The 18,367-nt window shown below is 38.4% G+C and overlaps 1 protein-coding gene across 7 annotated transcripts in view; it reads left to right on the top strand.

Annotated features, from left to right (window-relative positions):
- Positions 1-18,367, top strand: part of NCOA6 (nuclear receptor coactivator 6) — a 98,432-nt gene that overhangs the window by 37,548 nt on the left and 42,517 nt on the right. For 6 of the 7 annotated variants that reach the window (XM_082858203.1, XM_082858204.1, XM_082858207.1 and 3 more), the window contains 4 exons: positions 1,704-1,809; positions 7,846-8,127; positions 11,977-12,132; positions 17,753-17,875. In XM_082858203.1, coding sequence (XP_082714329.1) covers positions 7,893-8,127; positions 11,977-12,132; positions 17,753-17,875 — 514 coding nt within the window. In that variant the 5' untranslated portion in view covers positions 1,704-1,809; positions 7,846-7,892. The remainder of the gene's footprint in view (positions 1-1,703; positions 1,810-7,845; positions 8,128-11,976; positions 12,133-17,752; positions 17,876-18,367) is intronic. The other variant, XM_082858208.1, reaches the window with a different exon arrangement.

Below are 18,367 nucleotides of genomic sequence, written 5' to 3'. Positions count from 1 at the left end.
GCTATACTGAAGTCTATATGATTTGTGAATATTTTTTCCCAATATTCTTTTCACTTTCTTTTTTTTCACACACACGCTGTATTTTATTTTTACAAGAGATAAATAAACTGACACCAAGCATTGTAAATGGATGACCACAACAAAAGCAACAATGATTGCAATTACCAAACACAAAACACATTCATACTATGTCATAATATTGACGTTCAGTCCAGTAATCCTCCACTGTAACAGCTCCTTTACTTTGCAGTGAAAATTGATTTGTATATTTTTTGTGTCTGAGTCCTTGTGGGATTTTTTTTTATTCAAACAGAAAGTCACAAAAATTATAATCATCCTCATCAGTTCACTCAGTCCCACGTAATTAATTTTTTTCATCTTGATCTTTTGTTAGCACTTTTATGAATTCATCAGTTTTCCATTAGAGTTCTGAAAATGCTTATTCATTCAGTTCAGCAGTATAGTCAGTTACCAGAAACCTGTACTTGTCAGAGTCTTTTGCATGAATTCCTTGAAGATGAAACCCCCTTTTTTTTTTTTTTGCAGTACGCGGGCCTCTCACTGTTGCGGTCTCTCCCGTTGCGGAGCACAGGCTCCGGGCGCCGGGCAGGCTCAGCAGCCATGGCTCACGGGCCCAGCCGCTCCACGGCATGTGGGATCTTCCTGGACCGGGGCACGAACCCGTGTCCCCTGCATCAGCAGGCAGACTCTCAACCACTGTACCACCAGGGAAGCCCTGAAACCCTTTTATAGGAACATTTTTGCAAAAGCATCAGAGTATACCCAGAACTGTCTGTAAATGACAAAAGACTTAAAAATGACCACGGTTAAAGATTTGATGAAAGTTCATAATAATGCAGTTGACAAGGAAAGTTAGTTATTTCTGAGATATACATTTTAAAGTAATAACTAGAATTATGACTTATAACATTATACCAGAACATATAAGATTCTTAGAAATTTCATGTAGTGTCTGAAACATTTATATTAACATATTTCCATACAAATAACCCAAAGAAAGTTTAGTATTAGTTGTTTTTTGTTTATTTGTTTTTTTATACTGCAGGTTCTTATTAGTCATCAATTTTATACACATAAATGTATACATGTTAATCCCAATTGCCGAATTCAGATCTTCTGCCTATTTTTTGATTGGGTTGTTTATTTGTTATTGAGTTGTATGAGTTGTTTTTATATTTTGGAAATTAATCCTTTGTCAGTCACATTGTTTGCAAATACTGTCTCCCATTCTGTATGTTGTCTTTTGTTTACAGTTTCCTTTGCTGTGCAAAAGGTTTTAAGTTTAATTTGGTTCCATTCGTTTATTTTTATTTCCGTTACTCTAGGAGATGAATCTGAAAAGATATTGCTGCGATTTATGTCAAAGAATGTTATAATTTGACAGATTTAGAAATCAATGTATAGGGAGGGCTCAAAGGCTTAGGGTCCCAGTTTCATGATTCTGGTATATGTCCCTTAGTTTTGCTTCTGTATTCTTTGAATTGGTTGGTGATGAGTGCTTTAAGATCTCAGGAAAAAAAAATATTCTTTGCAGATTTAATGAAAACCCTATTTTAACATTGTCTGAAGATGTCTGAGTTGACTTGATAAATTGTAATATTTGCATTCTGATGCAAGGATGGGTCACCTCTGTAATTTCTGTATAATATTGTACTTTTATTTTTCCTTTTTTTTTTTTTTAGAATTTTTATTTGGCTGCTACCTTAAAATAGAAGCCCTAAAAATGCCAGCTTGTTTGGACTTAGAAGATGACCTGGATAAATGATAAAAATTAAGAAAGACATTTTGGTGAGTGAAACCTTATGTGAGAGTGAGTATGGCTCAGCTTAATTCCAAGCAGTGGAATGACACTACCAAAGTTACATTGCAAAAATTCTCTAAGTTTGAGTGCCTTCTGTTTCTCTGGGATTAAGACCTTGATCTCTCTTTTTTTTTTTTTTTTTCTTTTCTCTCTCAGGGAGTCCATAGACCTCCCAAGAGGCACATCATAAGACTTAAATGTGTTTTAAATACCTGGTCTTCTCCAGCACTACACCAAACCCAGTGTAGTATACTGGGGCCTAGTGTTCTGTCAGTCAATCTTGTGAGTCATGATTTAATTAGAAATTGAAAACTGATGGCCTGTGGGCCATATGCAGCTGCGGTGAGTTTCATTTGGCCCATAGAGTATTTTCCAGAAATATAAATCAGTTTTAAAATTTGGAGATTTTACTAAATATATGGATTTTAGTCTATTCTTAAAATTGAGAATGTTAGTCCTGGGCCTGTATAACACCTTCTGTCCCTCCAGAAAGAAAGTAATAAAGTGGGACAGAGTAGCAGCTGCTGAGCATAGATGGGTATGCAAGTTTCCTATTGCCCAAACCATTCATACAGTATGTGCAAATGCATTTAATGTTCAGTGTTCTTCTCTTACTTACTTTATGTTCCTGACCCCTGTAGGTATATGAATTTGTGATTTCTGAGGTGCATAATAGCATCTTGTCTTTTTGCTCAAATGGCAGATAATCTGAATAGTCTGTGACACTCTTTTAACCATTATTTACATAGGAATCTGAATATATATAAATATACATATAAAATATATATTTAAACCGGAAAAGACTGGTGTAAGTAATTAAATATATGTAATATATATAAATTTATATATTTATAAATATATATGTTCAAATATGTTTATTTTTAAAACATACTGTGATTTGGAAGATGTTCATAGATAAGCTTCTTAGCATTCCTGATGTCTGGCAGAGTTTTACCATGGAGCAGTACTATGTTTCTGGTATGCTTGTTTTTTCCCTTTTTTTTTTTTTTTGGCCACACTACATGGCTTGTGGGATCTTCCCCCACCAGGGATTGAACCCGTGCCCCCTGCACTGGGAGCGTGGAGTCTTAACCACTGGACCTCCCGGGAAGTCCTCTTTTTCCTTTTTTTTTTTAAAAAAAAACAATTCTTTATTATGATCAATTTCAAATATTTATAATTTATAGTACAAATAAAAATATAATGAACACCTGTATACTCATCACCTATAATTAGCCATTATTAACATCTTGTTATATTTGATTAATCTGTTTTTTCCTCATTTTTTTCAAGAGTAAATTGCAGACATCATGACATTTTACCTCAAAATGCTTCCGTATGCATCTCTTGGGACTTCCGTGGCAGTCCAGTTGTTAAGACTCTGTGCTTCCATTGCAGGGGGCACGGGTTTGATCCCTGATCAGGGAACTGAGATCCCTCGTGCCATGTGATGTGGCCAAAAAAATAAATAAATGCTTCAGTATGCATGTCTTAAGAGACAATAAGAATATTGTGGGCTTCCCTGGTGGCGCAGTGGTTGAGAGCCCGCCTGCCGATGCAGGGGACACGGGTTTGTGCCCCTGTCTGGGAAGATCCCACATGCTGCGGAGCAGCTGGGCCCATGAGCCATGGCTGCTGAGCCTGCGCGTCCGGAGGGAGCCTGTGCTCTGCAACGGGAGAGGCCACAACAGTGAGAGGCCAGTGTACCGCAAAAAAAAAAAAAAAAAAAAAAGAACATTGTCCAAAATAACCACAGCACCATTATTATCACACCTAACAAAATTAGTAATAATTCCCTAATTATCCTAAAAATGTGCTTTGCATCTGTTTTTTTTCAAACCAAGATCCAGTAAAATACTGTACATTGCATTTGATATTTTAAAAAAATATTTATTTATTTGGCTGCATTGGGTCTTAGTTGCGGCAGGCAGGCTCTTCGTTGTGGCATGGGCTTCTCTCTAGTTGTGGCACGTGGGCTCCAGAGCGCGTGGGCTCAGTTGTTGCAGCACACACGTGCTCTCTAGCTATGGTGTGCGGACTCTAGAGTGCACAGTCTTAGTTGCCCTGCAGCATGTGGAATCTTAGTTCCCTGACCAGGGATCGAACCCGCATCCCCTGCATTGGAAGGTGGGTTCTTTGACCACTGAACTACCAGAGAAGTCCCCATTGCACTTGATTTTTAAAGCTCTTAAGTCTCTTTTAATGTAGAACAGTTCTACCCACCCTTTTTTTCCCCTGTGACCACTGACTTATTGAAGAGGCCAAGCCAATTGTGCTGTAGAAATCCTACACTCTAGATTTCCCTAATTATTTCCTCATGGTGTTCTTTAACTTGTTCCTCTGTCTCCTGTTAAAAACTTGCTAGATTCAGGTTAAACATTTTGGCAGGAATATTTCATAGGTAATGCTGTGCACTTAATATTGTACATAATTTCTGGTTGTTTCTCTGTTAATGATGCTGAGGTGGATCATTGCATTCAAGTGGTAGAAGTCAAGTCTTTCCGTTGTGAAGTTACAGTTTTCCCTTTGCCAAGCAGCAGATATCTGGGATGATACTTTGACATCGTGTAACTATCCAGAACTCTGTCAAATTTTCACATAGTGTTTTTTCCTTACTGATGATCCTTGCCTGAATTATTTTATTAGGGATTGCAAAACTGGGGGTTTTCTATTGACACCATCTTTTTATATTTAAGTTGGCATTCTTCCATAAAAAAAGCTTTCCTTTATCAACTGGAGCTCTTTGGCTCCTGAAATGATTTCATTTGGAAATATTTTTCATTCTGCCTTGGACAAGTAGAATAAATAATATGCTTGCTTTTAAAATTTCTCCTAAATATCATATTTGTTTTTAGATTCTTTATAAAAGATCAAAATAGCCCCAATAAGAAGTTAAATCAGTAGGTAATCTGAAAATTATGTGGGTGAGCAAGATAACTGGTGGTTAATTTTAGCAAACACAAAGAAATAGCGCATGCTCATGATAGATGACCATGAATAAGCAAATGAGTCTCTTGAGCTAGTCAGCTATACTCTTGGAGAGAATTTTCACTGAACTACATTTTCACTCAAAGATTACTCCATTATTTTGATAATAAATCCTTAGATTTTAAGTGGGCATTAATCTCAAAGAATATGTTATCTGGAAGAAGTTTCATTTTCTTTTAATTTTTATAAATTTATTTATTTTTGGCTGCATTGGGTCTTCGTTGCTGCACGCGGGCTTTCTCTAGTTGCGGTGAGCAGGGGCTACTCTTCGTTGCAGTGCATGGGCTTCTCATTGCAGTGGCTTCTCTTGTTGCGGAGAACGGGCTCTAGGGTGCGTGGGCTTCAGTAGTTGTGGCTTGCGGACTCTAGAGCACAAACTCGGTAGTTGTGGCACACGGGCTTAGTTGCTCCGCACAGGCTTAGTTGCTCTGCACGGGCTTAGTTGCTCCACGGCATGAGGGGTCTTCCCGGACCAGGGCTCGAACCCATGTCCCCTGCATTGGCAGGTGGATTCTTAACCATTGCACCACCAGGGAAGCCCGGAAGAAGTTTCTTTAAAAAATTTTTTTTGTAGGGAAGGCCAGTAATTTTTTTCATAGGCTGACTTTCTATTTCTTGTTTTTTTTTTTAAGCACATGTATAATGCCCATAGTACTGTTAAACTGGTAATTCCTAAATTTGAATTAGCTGACTTCTTGTCTACCAGTTGAGGGTTTTCCAAATCTGAATACACAGCCTTCGTGGCATGACCAACAACCTCTTCAGAAGACCATCAAAGTGCAGGTTTTTTAGTTGGTTTTCTCCTTTCCAGTTAAAGATTCTTTTGGAAAACGTGTCTTAAATTTTAAATTACCGTCTTGCAGTTGTTTCAACTTTGAAACAGCTGTTAAATAGCTACAGTTTTCCAGGCATTTTCAGCAATCAGACTTCTTTCTGCTGGGCAGCAGGGTTTTTTTGTTTTTGTTTTAGGCCTCACCATGCAGCATGCGGGATCTTAGTTCCCCGACCAGGGATTGAACCTGTGCCCCCTGCAGTGGAAGCGCGGAGCACTAACCACTGTACCGCCAGGGAATTTCCAAGCAGCAGCTTTTAAGCCCTAAAAATCTTTTTTAGTTTTGTTTATTTACCTCTAAAGTTCTTGAATATCTGTAAAATGTAGGTGGCAGTTAACTAATGGCAATGATATTTATAAAGGATTTTCTGAAAGCTGTTTTTTCTTTATTTTTTTAAAGCTACTTTCCTTTTTTTAAATTGAATTGTATACTTTATTTTTTTAAATTAATTTATTTATTTATTTTGGCTGTTTTGGGTCTTTGTTGCTGCACGCGGGCTTTCTCTAGTTGCAGCGCGGGGGCTTCTCATTGTGGTTGCTTCTCTTGTTGCACAGCGTGGGCTTCAGTAGTTGTGGCACACAGGCTTAGTTGCTCCACGGCATGTGGGATCTTCCCGGACCAGGGCTCGAACCCGTGTCCCCTGCATTGGCAGGCGGGTTCTTAACCATTGTGCCACCAGGGAAGTCCTGAATGCTGTTTTTTCTTTTTTTTTTTTTTTTTTACATCTTTATTGGAGTATAATTGTTTTACAATGGTGTGTTAGTTTCTGCTTTATAGCAAAGTGAATCAGTTATACATATACATATGTTCCCATATCTCTTCCCTCTTGCATGCTATTTTTTCTTAACCATCCAAATTACACTGTTCCTTTGTAACACCAATGGTACTAGAAAAGGTTATAATTGCCAGACTATAAGACACTCTCTGCTCAAATGTAAAAGTTTTTTTCCATTTTTATTTACAACAGAGGAATTTTCCCCCTTAAAATTGCTTAGGTTTGGTTTTTGAAAAGCCTTTGCTCTTGAAGTTTAGTGATTATTTTAAAAAGAAAAGTTAAACAGTTTTAAAAAGTTGATACTTTTTTTCTATTTATGCAAGTAGTATAACCATATTACAGCATATTTAGCTTTGCATTTTCCTAATGACTCATAGCGTTTTTGGAAAATAGGAAAAGAAAATTTACCAACAATCTTACCAACCTAGCACAATCACTATTTGCGTTTTAGTGGGTTTATTTTCAGTCCTTTTTTTATTATCCATCTTTTAAAAAAATAGCTTTAATTATGCTTTATATAGGGAATTTTTTTAAATTAGAAGATATGTGTGAGGTTCTTATGTTTCTATACCATTCTTGCTTAACACAAATGCTGAAAATTAATGTCCATTCATTCACTTTTGGGTTAAGAATGTGATCATCAATCCCAAAGATAATGGAGGAAATGGCCACATGGTGTGGTCTTTAATATTTGTACTCTTTGGTAGGCAACATAACTGAAAATAGCAGAAAATGTGACTTCCCTAGACCTAAAAGTTAAAAAGTAATTTAGTTCTGTCGTAGACATAGTTCTTTGCCTCTGTAAATATGTGTTAACCACTTATTTTCCTTTTGCAAAAGTATTTTTAAATTTTTGTGTCTTTGTTTTGTTTCTGAATCATTATTTTCAGCTATGCGACTATTAATAACCCTTTAAAAGTTGTTTTAAATGGTCCTCATGAAAAACTTTAGGATTTTAGGTAGTCCTGCAGATGCTCTTAGTTAGGTCAAGTTGTCCTTTGCTGGTTAAAGCAGAGGTCTTTAGAAACCTTGGCTGCTCTGAAGCTTTTGTTAGGACAGGAGTAAGGGGAGTCTTGGCGTCAACCCCAGTCTTGCTCTGTGGGAGTCAACCAAAGGCTAATATGAATTAATTCTCAGAAAATACCTATTTTATTTTCTTGTGATCTTTCGTTCCCTTCTACCCATATTCTAGGCTGACCAATAAAAGAAATTTTATTTAAAACTGGTATGTTTTTATTTCTAGTATCTTTAAGAACTATTATAGAATATCTTAATTAAACTAGCGTATCCTCTCTGTAATTTTTTAATTTTTATAGTACTTCCTTATTATTTGGCAAATAAATTACAGTTTTCAAAGAACTATAATTATACATTGTTGACTGTATAATTATGCATTGTAATGCTTTTTGTATCTTCTGTTTTCAAAGGTTTTTTTATTGTCCACTTGGCATATGCTTCTGGAATAATATTCACCATGGTTTTGGATGACCTTCCAAACTTAGAAGACATCTATACTTCCTTGTGTTCATCAACAGTGGAGGACTCAGAGATGGATTTTGACTCTGGACTAGAAGATGATGACTCAAAAAGTGATAGTATTTTGGAGGATTCCACAATCTTTGTGGCCTTCAAAGGAAATATAGATGATAAAGACTTCAAATGGAAATTGGACACAATATTGGAGAACGTGCCCAATTTGTTACACATGGGTAATTTGCTTTATTTTTCCTTCTTGTTACTCTTTTTGAATTGTCATTCTATGGTTATCTCGAGTTTTACAAATACAACTGTGGTTGTAGTAGGTTGAAAGTCTGATTTTAATTGCAGAGTTGGAATTTTAGGATTTTTTTTTAATAGAAATGCTGTTGTATTTTTTTAAGTACATGGAGTAACTGAACATAATAAAGCATTACTTAGCATAGTAATCCTTAAATTATCTGTCCTAATGGATAGGAGTAATTCTATCTAATTTTAGCTCTCTGGTCTTTAGTTTCCTTACCTATAAAATGAAGAAGTAAGACTGGATCTTTGAGGTGACTTAAAACTTACAAAAATCTTTTACTCCATGGTTCTACTTAAAATGAACCTGAAATTTGTTCTTTTAAATTTTAGGTCAGAGGTTAACCGATAGCCTGCTGTATCCATGTGCAGCCATGTGTTAAGGTCCACTTTAATTTTTGGGTTTTTTTTTTTTTTAATGTTTGAATTTCATTGCCACTGCTTTAAAAAATGAGGTATTTTACATTAAAATTCAGATTTTAGGGGCTTCCCTGGTGGCGCAGTGGTTGGGAGTCCGCCTGCCGATGCAGGGGACACGGGTTCATGCCCCAGTCCGGGAGGATCCCGCGTGCCGCGGAGCGGCTGGGCCCTTGGGCCGTGGCTGCTGGGCCTGCGCTTCCGGAGCCTGTGCTCGGCAACGGGAGAGGCCACAGCAGTGAGAGGCCCGCGTACTGCCAAAATAAATAAATAAATAAATTCATATTTTAGATTTGTCTTTAAACAGGAAAGGTCAGATAACATTGAGCTCTCCTATCCCAGGTGGTGCTGAGTAGCAGCTGCCACTGAAGGCAGGCCCTCCCCTCACGACAGTCCCATCTGTCCTCTTCACACATTTAGATAACCTGTAGTGGTCTTGTGGGAAGTTGTGCTTGTCAACTTTGGTTTAGATGTTCTCCATATTTTCTGGGTAGCACAATTATTTAATTCCTTCAGACATAGTACAAAGCCTAGATTTTATCCTTTTATCACAGATCTTGATTAAGTGCTAACCAACTTTTTTAGGTTTTGGGGTCTTATTCATTAGAATTGATGTCAGGAGGAGAGCTGTCTTTTTTTTCAAGGGTCCTTTTTTTGCTATGTTATATAAGACTTCTCTGTAGTTCTGGATTATTTAACATAGTATTAGAGACTTTTATGGTGAAAGTTGTAATTATCACCATAATCATGTCATAATATATCATATCTTAAGGGCTAGCTGCACCTGAAATTGTTCATTGCTCTTTTTTAAAAAAATATTTATTTATTTATTTGGCTGTGTTGGGTCTTAGTTGCGGCACGTGGGATCTTCGTTGCGGCATGTGGAATCTTTCGTTGTGACACACGGACTCTTTGTTGTAGCACATGGGCTTCTCTCTAGTTTTGGCCTTGGGCTCTAGAGCTCGCAACCTCAGTAGTTGCGGCACTCAGGCTGTCTAGTTGTGGGGCGCAGGCTCCAGATCACACGGGCTCAGTAGTTGCAGTGTGTGGGCTTAGTTGCCCCACGGCATTTGGGATCTTAGTGATCAAACCTGCGTCCCCTGCATTGGAAGGCGGATTCTTAACCACTGGACCACCAGGGAAGTCCTGCTCATTGCTCTTAATTATCCACATTTTTTTCTTGTTTTTAAATTGCTGAATTAGTTTATTAATGGCTTTTAAATAAATTAGCAAACTCAGACTTATGGTTATCAGTTATAGTCTTGATCCAAAAAGTATTTTAAGTCAGTTGTTCTCAAATATGATGGAAGTTAAAAATTTTGATAAAATATAACTGTTACAGTTAAAGATTTTTCTGCAGGCTTATCACAAGTAGATAATGTCATAAGCAAATTTAATGTTTGTCTAGACCACATAAGTATAAGATTGCAGTACTGTTCAGATTGGGAAGAAGCCCTGAAGCATCTATACTCTGTGGTACCAGGATCTCAAGCTCCCTACCTTTTGCTGTTTGTATGCATAAATATCATGGAAAGAAAAATGACCTGAAAAGCAGATCTGGATTCTTATGCCATGATGCTGCTAGGTAGCCACTGGATTCTGGGCAAATCTCTTAGACTTTCTGGGCTTCAGTTTCCTCACCTATAAAATAGACTTGAACTAAATATTGCATAATCCTTCCTAAATCTCTGTGATTGTATTAACCTTCTGCTCTTAGCAAATGGTCTCTTTTTTCCACATAAGAACAAGTGGACTCCCTGTCTGGATAAATGTATAACGTATAATGATTTTGGAGGTGGCAGTGGCTTTAGGCAACATGTAGGCACTTTCCTGTATCCATATATATTTCTTATTTTGAGAATAGATATTCCTGTATGACCATTTTCTCAATACTGGAATGTATAATTGAATGGAGGATATAAGAGATTTAATGTAGCTGAGTTTATAACAAAAGAGAAAATTATTTTGTCTGGGGTTGTTGGGGAAAAATGTTTTTTTATTATCTAACTGGACCTGGGATTTGCATTCCATCTGTGAAATATAATTACAGACAACATTACCTGCTCAATTAGTTTAACTTTTGCATCTTAATTTTAAAACATGTTCTAAAGTTTGCATTGACTTTTCAGATTTGCTGAAATGTAATGTTTTTATATCCTAACTGAAATGTAGTTGTCAAATTTATGTTGCTTTTCTCCTCAGTTTGGTATGCTTCAGTAGAAATTGTTTAAAGTAGAAAAAGATTAAAAATGAGACACATAAAGAATCAAGATTTAAGCCTTCCTTAAATTGAAGCATTTATAGGATATTGGAAGAAATGTTTGCTCCCTCCCTCTATGAATATCTTTCACAGAGAGGCCCAGTGAAAATTTAAATATGAGTATTAAAATTTCAATTGTTTCGTTTGAAGAAGTAAAATTGCTTAACATTTTATAAGTGAATCTACTATTTTCCTTTTTAGTGCTCTTTCTTTAAGTTTAGTGAATTGTAGCTACAGATTCCCTAATATCTTACAATTGGCCTATCTGCCAGTTAAATTTTTATAAAATTTCACTTGAAATTTGAAACTTAAATATTCTTAGCTTCTCAGTTCACATACATTGAACTGAGTCCAGAAGTAGACCTTATTCTATTAATTTAAACTTATCTCTCCCTTCTCTCTTATGTTCCTTACTCCATCTTACTGCTTTCCATTTATTTAGTGCCTATGGTGTGTCAGATCCTATGCTAGATTTTTGGCATATTATTATCTCATTTAACACAATCTCATGAAGTAGTTTTTTCATGGTTTTAGAGACGAGAAAGGTAAGTTTCAGAAATGTGAAATAACTTGTTCATGGTCACCCAGGTGCTAAATGGTACAGCTGGGATTAAACTTAAAGTCTGGGCTTCCCTGGTGGTGCAGTGGTTAAGAATCTGCCTGCCAATGCAGGGGACACAGGTTCGAGCCCTGGTCCAGGAAGATCCCACATGCCGCGGAGCAACTAAGCCTGTGTGCCACAACTACTGAGCTTGCACTCTAGAGCCCGCGAGCCACAACTACTGAAGCTCGTGTGCCTAGAGCCCGTGCTCCACAACGAAGAGTAGCCCCCGCTCACTGCAACTAGAGAGAGCCCGCACGCAGCAACGAAGACCCAAAGCAGCCAAAAATTAATCAATAGATAAATAAATAAATAAAACAAATAAATTTATTAAAAAACAAAATAATAATAAAGTCTATCTAATACCAAAGCTTAAACTCTCTCAGCTACTCCATACTGGTATTCTACCTTGTTCCTTTACTTTGTTGTTGTTGTTGTTCATTCCATGTCTTCTGATGGCTAAAAGATTACTAATATTATTCTCTTTCTTTCATGACCAAGAATCCAGCAAGCTAAAGGTACAGAAGGTAGAGCCCTGGAACAGCGTGCGTGTGACATTCAACATCCCCCGGGAAGCAGCGGAGCGGCTACGGATCCTGGCTCAGAGCAACAACCAGCAGCTTCGGGATCTGGGAATTCTCTCCGTTCAGATTGAAGGTGCATGTCTGGACCCAGATTATAGGAACAGTAGAATATAGCATGTGCTGCTTTGTCTGTTCCTCTCAAGTTGAATTCAGAATACCAAATAACTCATGTCACCTGTGCTTTACATTGCAGCACCTTAGGATAAAGAGGAATTGAGGCTCTGGTTGGGTCCTGACGCTTCAGCATCCACAGCCTCAGACTCCATTTCCTTGGCTGATGTTGGCTGTCATTCTGTCAGACTTTGATTTTACTGGTACCCTAACCAAGGACTGATTTGTCTTTTAAAGAATAACTAATTTCAGTTGCTTCCTTCCACCCAATAAGCCTTATTTAGTATTTATTTATCTAACAGAGACTAGGAGGCCCTGAACAATCCTTTTGTAGCAGTATTCATTTTTCAGATGTTTTTGACAGAATGATCTTTTAAAAATGAAAATATGGGGCTTCCCTGGTGGCGCAGTGGTTGAGAGTCCGCCTGCCGATGCAGGGGACACGGGTTCGTGCCCCGGTCCGGGAAGATCCCACATGCTGCGGAGCGGCTGGGCCCATGAGCCATGACGGCTGAGCCTGCGCATCTGGAGCCTGTGCTCCGCAACGGGAGAGGCCGCAACAGTGAGAGGCCCGCGCACCATAAAAAAAAATAATAATAAATAAATGAAAATGAAAATATGGCGTATACACACACAGCTTAAAACCCTGCTGTGGCTTGCTGTTATTCACAGAATAATGACCAATATCAGGCTTTGCATGGTCTGACCTCTACCTTTCTCATCTAGCCTTATCTTTTACAACTCTCCTCCTTCTTCCTTGCTATCTATTCTAGCCTCCTCAGCTTTTTTTTAGGTTCCTTGAATATGCATTTCATCTTCCTGCCAGGAGTCCTTTGCATTGATGTCTTCTCTATATGGATATTGTTCCCTACCATTCCCCTTTCCCTTAGTTATACCTACTCAGCCTTCAAGTATCAGCTTAAATCTTTTTTTTTTCCAGCTTAAATCTTGAGGAGGTGTTTTCTGAACTCCTTGACTAAGTCAGGGTCTTTTTTCATGTACTTTTACAAAAGTCTGGTTTTTTTCTCCCTCAGATCATTTTCTCACACTTTGATTAAAGCAGTTATTTGATGATTGTTTTGTTCCCCCATGGACTGCAAGCTCCAGTAGGGGCAGGGACCATACCTTGTTTCACTCATTGTTGAATTTTTGCTTGCCTGTACATGTCAAGTTCTTTAATAAACATATGTTGAATGAAAGCAAGGGAAGCACATACATAATAGTAACACTTTGCTTCAGCCCTCAGAATAAATGATAAATAAAATATGGTCTTTGTCATTATAAACTCAAAAGGAGCTCATGACCTTGATGAGGGAGACAAACCTGAGAGATGTAAGTACCAAGTATGGGGAAGCACAAAGGAGATTCTATCTTTTGGTGCCCAATGAACTAAAACCTTCTTTTCCCCTCCTGTGTTGTTGTAAACAAGGTGGCAACCAGTGAGTGATTCCAGCCTTTTCTTGCCCTGGTGGACCAAGCCCTCCTGACCCTGTGCTTGCATAGGACCTAAATGCTCCATTGAACCTCAGTAACCAAAAGGTCAACATATTGTATGTAGGAGTGAGACATATTTTATGCAGTTAAGATTGTAGGTTGCTGTGCCCCAGAAGGGGCGATACCAACAAACAGATTATTTAGAGAGATTATTCAGAGATATATAGATTGAGAAATGGGGTAAATTCCATAATTTGATAAACAAGGAAACAGTGGCTTAAACAATAACCAGTTTGTTTTGAAAAATGTTGGATTGTCTAAAAGGATTCAGAAAAGTAAAATTAATTCACAGCAATGTATTGGATGTAGGATGAACTTTTTTTTTTTTTCTGCGGTACGCGGGCCTCTCACTGTTGTGGCCTCTCCCGTTACGGAGCATAGGCTCCAGACATGCAGGCTTAGTGACCGTGGCTTACAGGGCCAGCCGCTCCGCGGCATGTGGGATCTTCCCGGACCAGGGCACGAACCCGCGTCCCCTGCATCGGCAGGCGGACTCGCAACCACTGCGCCACCAGGGGAGCCCTAGGATGAACTTCTGGGAAGAGTAGAAGTCAAATAACTATTGGTAATAACACTATATAGGCTGTTTATGCTTTATAAGCACATGTATTTTTTATAAGAAACATATAAGCAGTTTCTTTAAAACCCCAAACATTTTATAGTCTCTCTTACCTATTTACCTGAATTAAAAGGGCTTTGTGGTAGTGTTTTCCTCTGGAGAAAGGAAACACCAGTTTCTTCTCTTAATCATACCTACTTCCTACAGATTCTTAAAAGGGTAAGATGCTGATTCCCCTTTATCGTTACAGCCATAAATTAAAATACAAGTACCAGCAAGGAAGCCAAATAGATAACATATATTACAAGAAATTATAAAATTTACAGATGGCAGTGATAATCACATTACAGAAAAGAGTTCTTTAACTTTTAGTGTACACATATGTTCCCAGGTGATCTCCTTTTCTCTTTCCACACTCCCTGGGAATTCAGGCAGGAGTGAAAGTGGTGGCAATAGCTGTTGCTTTTGTGAAACTGGTGATGGGCTGATGCCTTTTAAGTTGTAAGAGAAGGTATTGCCACTGTCGTGGTGTCTGCTGCAGGGCTGGAGGGACAGGTTGTTCCTCCCAACAGACTGTTCTCCTTTGAAGAATACTCCCCGTACCCTTTTAAGTTTTGGCCAGGGAGTTGGGGAGATGTCTTTTTTGAGGACATTTTGTGACTCCTCTGTAAATTCATTCTGATTTAAAGCAGGAGTCTGTGTCAAGGGCCAGAGAATAAATTTTTTTGGCTCTGTGGGCCAGAAGATCTCTGTCAAGACAACTCAGCTCTACAGTAGTAGTGCAAAAACCGCCATAGGCAATATGTAAATAAATGAATGTGCTGTGTTCCAATAACACTTATTTAAATAAACAGGCAGCAGACTAGATTTGGCCCACAAGCCATAGTTTGCCAACCCCCATCAGCAAGTTGGAGAGCCAGTAGTGTTCTCTATGTGTGTTTCCTTGACAACAATTAGCTTACGCTTACGTGCAGGTGGCAAATAGGAGAATAACAGTAGTATAGTGTGGAAATTGTGTTTCATTCATATGTGATTTTTTTTACCCCCTGGGCAAGGGGAGTTAGATTAGTAGCAATAGAAGGGTTAATTGTCCACAAGAAAAGCCAAATAGCCTTTAGATCTGTTGCTACATAGGTGGGAGTCCTTTCAGCTTATTTCAGGAAAATTAAGAATGAGAAGTTACACTCAGGTACCTTCCCCAGAAGTATACCCTCAGCATTGCATGGCTCTCAGCTTGTGAAGTTTCAGTTTCTCCTGTGCCCACCTTAATGGTGGCCTCCACTGGCTTAAAGGTCCACTGCATCTACATTATTTCCCACCTTTAACCAGTCATTTTCATTCTGCTGTTTTGGGGTATGTTGCCTACACCAATTTTTGTTTTTATTAGCGCTCTGGTTACAAAGCCGCATGGGTTTTGAGTTTGCCTCAACACTGTTTTTCCCATAAAACCTATTATTTTCAGTGTGAGATTTTTATAGACTGCGAGGTTTTCAAGGAATGCATTTATCATATAGAAAAATGCCTATGATTCTTTGTAAGGTTAAAATAAGATGACTATTCATCATATAGCCAGTAAATAGCTAATGAGTGCCTACTGTGTACCAGGCACTGTTCAGTGTTTAAAGGATATAATTAATAAGGTGGCCATATAATATGTCATCTAAATTAGGAAATTGAGAGTAAAGGGGGTTACTGTTAATAACTATTAATTAACTGTTAATAACTATAAGTGAATGAATAAGTAACTGTTGATACATGGGATGTGCTCTGAAGAAGTAACAAGATGTTCTGATAAGGGTGACCTCACCTTAGATAGAAGATTGGAGAAGGCCTTTTGGGGCATGTGACACTTAAGATTACATTGAAAATTGAGAAGTTGGTTTATGTGAAGAGTGCGGAAGAAACTGTTCTAGGCAGAGAGAACAACATGTGCAAAGGCCTTGAGGTGAGATGTGCGTTTGTGTGCCTAAGAAAGTAAAAAAAATGCCACTGAGGCTGAATCCTTGTTATTGAAGGAGAAAGTAGTGTGAGTTGAGGTTAGAGAGATAAGGCAAGGACCACGTCTGGGCTGTCAGTAGCAGCCACAAGCCATTTACATGATCTGATGTCCATTTCAAGAACAATACTCTTTCCACCTAGAATGTCTTAGCAAGTTTAGTGTATTAATAGTTCTTTCCCTTTAGTGGAAACCCTCAAGATCTGTATTCTCTTTTCTCTTTTCTTCCTGACTCCCATAGGCAACTTAGAACATCTTGTAGCCCCTGGTGATTGGTCACTTAATTGGTAGTATATTTGTTCCCTATTACCAAGCTACCTGCCGGGTTAAAATACTTAATATTTTATCTATTTATCTAGCTGACCTAGATGAGTGACAAGACAGAGGAAGCTGCTGTGCCCTCATTGGCTTCCTTCTTTATCATCTTGCTCTGTAAAACATTAAGTTAAGGAACAAGGTGAACGCACCCTTTCAAATTTTCAGCCACAGGCTAGCTATACTTTTATCTTCCCACAAGGTGGTGCTGTCTTCCAGAGTAACAGTAGTCAAAGTTTGGGATTAAACACAAGGAGGCATCCCAAAACTTGTTTCAGAGACCTTTTTATCAAGTGAGATTTAAATTGCCTCTAACTTTAGAGTCTACTCAATTGGAACACTTTTAGTGACATTACCTACCAGGCTATTGTGAGGTTCAAATGAAATACAATTTTGTAAGCATTAAAAACCCTATACAAAATGTTGGTCTTTATCGTAAGATGTCTCAGAGGTGGATTAGTAGCAACCTGTCTACTCTTCATTGCATGAATTTCTCTGCTGCATATCTATTTATACTGCAGTCATTGAAAGGGAAATGATATTTTGCTTACAAATATTACAGTGTCCCCATGCCATCGTATGTTCTTTCTCCATTAAACTTACTTGTATTTCTAATTTCTGATTATAAATTCCCAAAACGTAATCTAGGATTTTGAGACTTTCTGAGAATATTTTCTTCCTACACACACACATTCAAGGTGAGTTGGTTGAAAATAAATATTCAGAGTTCCAGGCTCTCTGCTGATGCCATACATCATTAACGATTGTCTGTCTGCTGTATTGTGAGAATTGGTTATGTTCTCCCTGTGCTTCATGTAAGTGAACCTGCTCAGGTGAGGTTGAAGAAAGTATAGTATTGAACTCACCCTTTTTGTGGTGGTAAACTTACCGTAATTCTTCAAAAACACATAAAACTGGGCTTCCCTGGTGGCGCAGTGGTTGAGAGTCTGCCTGCCGATGCAGGGGACACGGGTTTGTACCCCGGTCTGGGAAGATCCCACATGCTGCAGAGCGGCTGGGCCTGTGAGCCATGGCCGCTGAGCCTGCGCGTCTGGAGCCTGTTGCTCCGCAACGGGAGAGGCCACAACAGTGAGAGGCCCGCGTACTGCAAAAAAAAAAAAAAAACACATAAAACTAAAGCTCTCGCATATCTGTTTTTAAACGAAATTTGCATCTTATTCTGATGATTTCCTTTTTTAACCTACCTATCATTTTCAGGGGAAGGTGCTATCAACCTTGCTTTGGCTCAGAACCGAAGCCAAGATGTGAGAATGAATGGACCCATGGGAGCCGGAAATTCAGTTAGGATAGAGGCGGGATTTCCCATGGCCGGTGGTCCAGGTGAGATCTACTCAATTGTATGACATTTTACTAGTTTCCTTTTTTGGCTTTATTTGCTAGTGTATGATCATTTGGGTCCTGCAAGATAGATGGGGATTCCTGACACATTTCTGTTTATTGGTTCAGGAAAGCAAGACGTGAATCTATACTCTCAGGAGGCTAGAATCACAGAGCATGGAGCATATACAGTCTTTGTGATCTTTTGGGCTTATGCTTAAGGGTAGATGAGCCCTGAACCATGCAGCAAACATTTATTGAGTTTTCATTGTATGACAGGACCTATGCTAAGTGTTGAAAGTAGAACTGAATAAAACATCTTCTACCCTGAGGGTGTTTATAGCATAGTGTAGCTTTCCAACTCCCACCTTTCTCTGTGACTGAGAATCTGTGAGCTGAGAGTTCTTGCATGCTTATGTGTAATCTGCAGAAGTATGTGGAATATTGTGTTTTTATCTCTTTAGAATTTGAGAGAGTTATAAATTTTTTGCTAAC

The sequence above is a fragment of the Leucopleurus acutus genome (genome assembly GCF_964270905.1).
Source record: "Leucopleurus acutus genome assembly, chromosome: 16".
In the NCBI taxonomy this organism is placed as follows: Eukaryota; Metazoa; Chordata; class Mammalia; order Artiodactyla; family Delphinidae; genus Leucopleurus; species Leucopleurus acutus.
The sequence above is the reverse complement of the archived record's forward strand: the minus strand, read 5'-3'. Positions and strand labels throughout refer to the sequence as shown.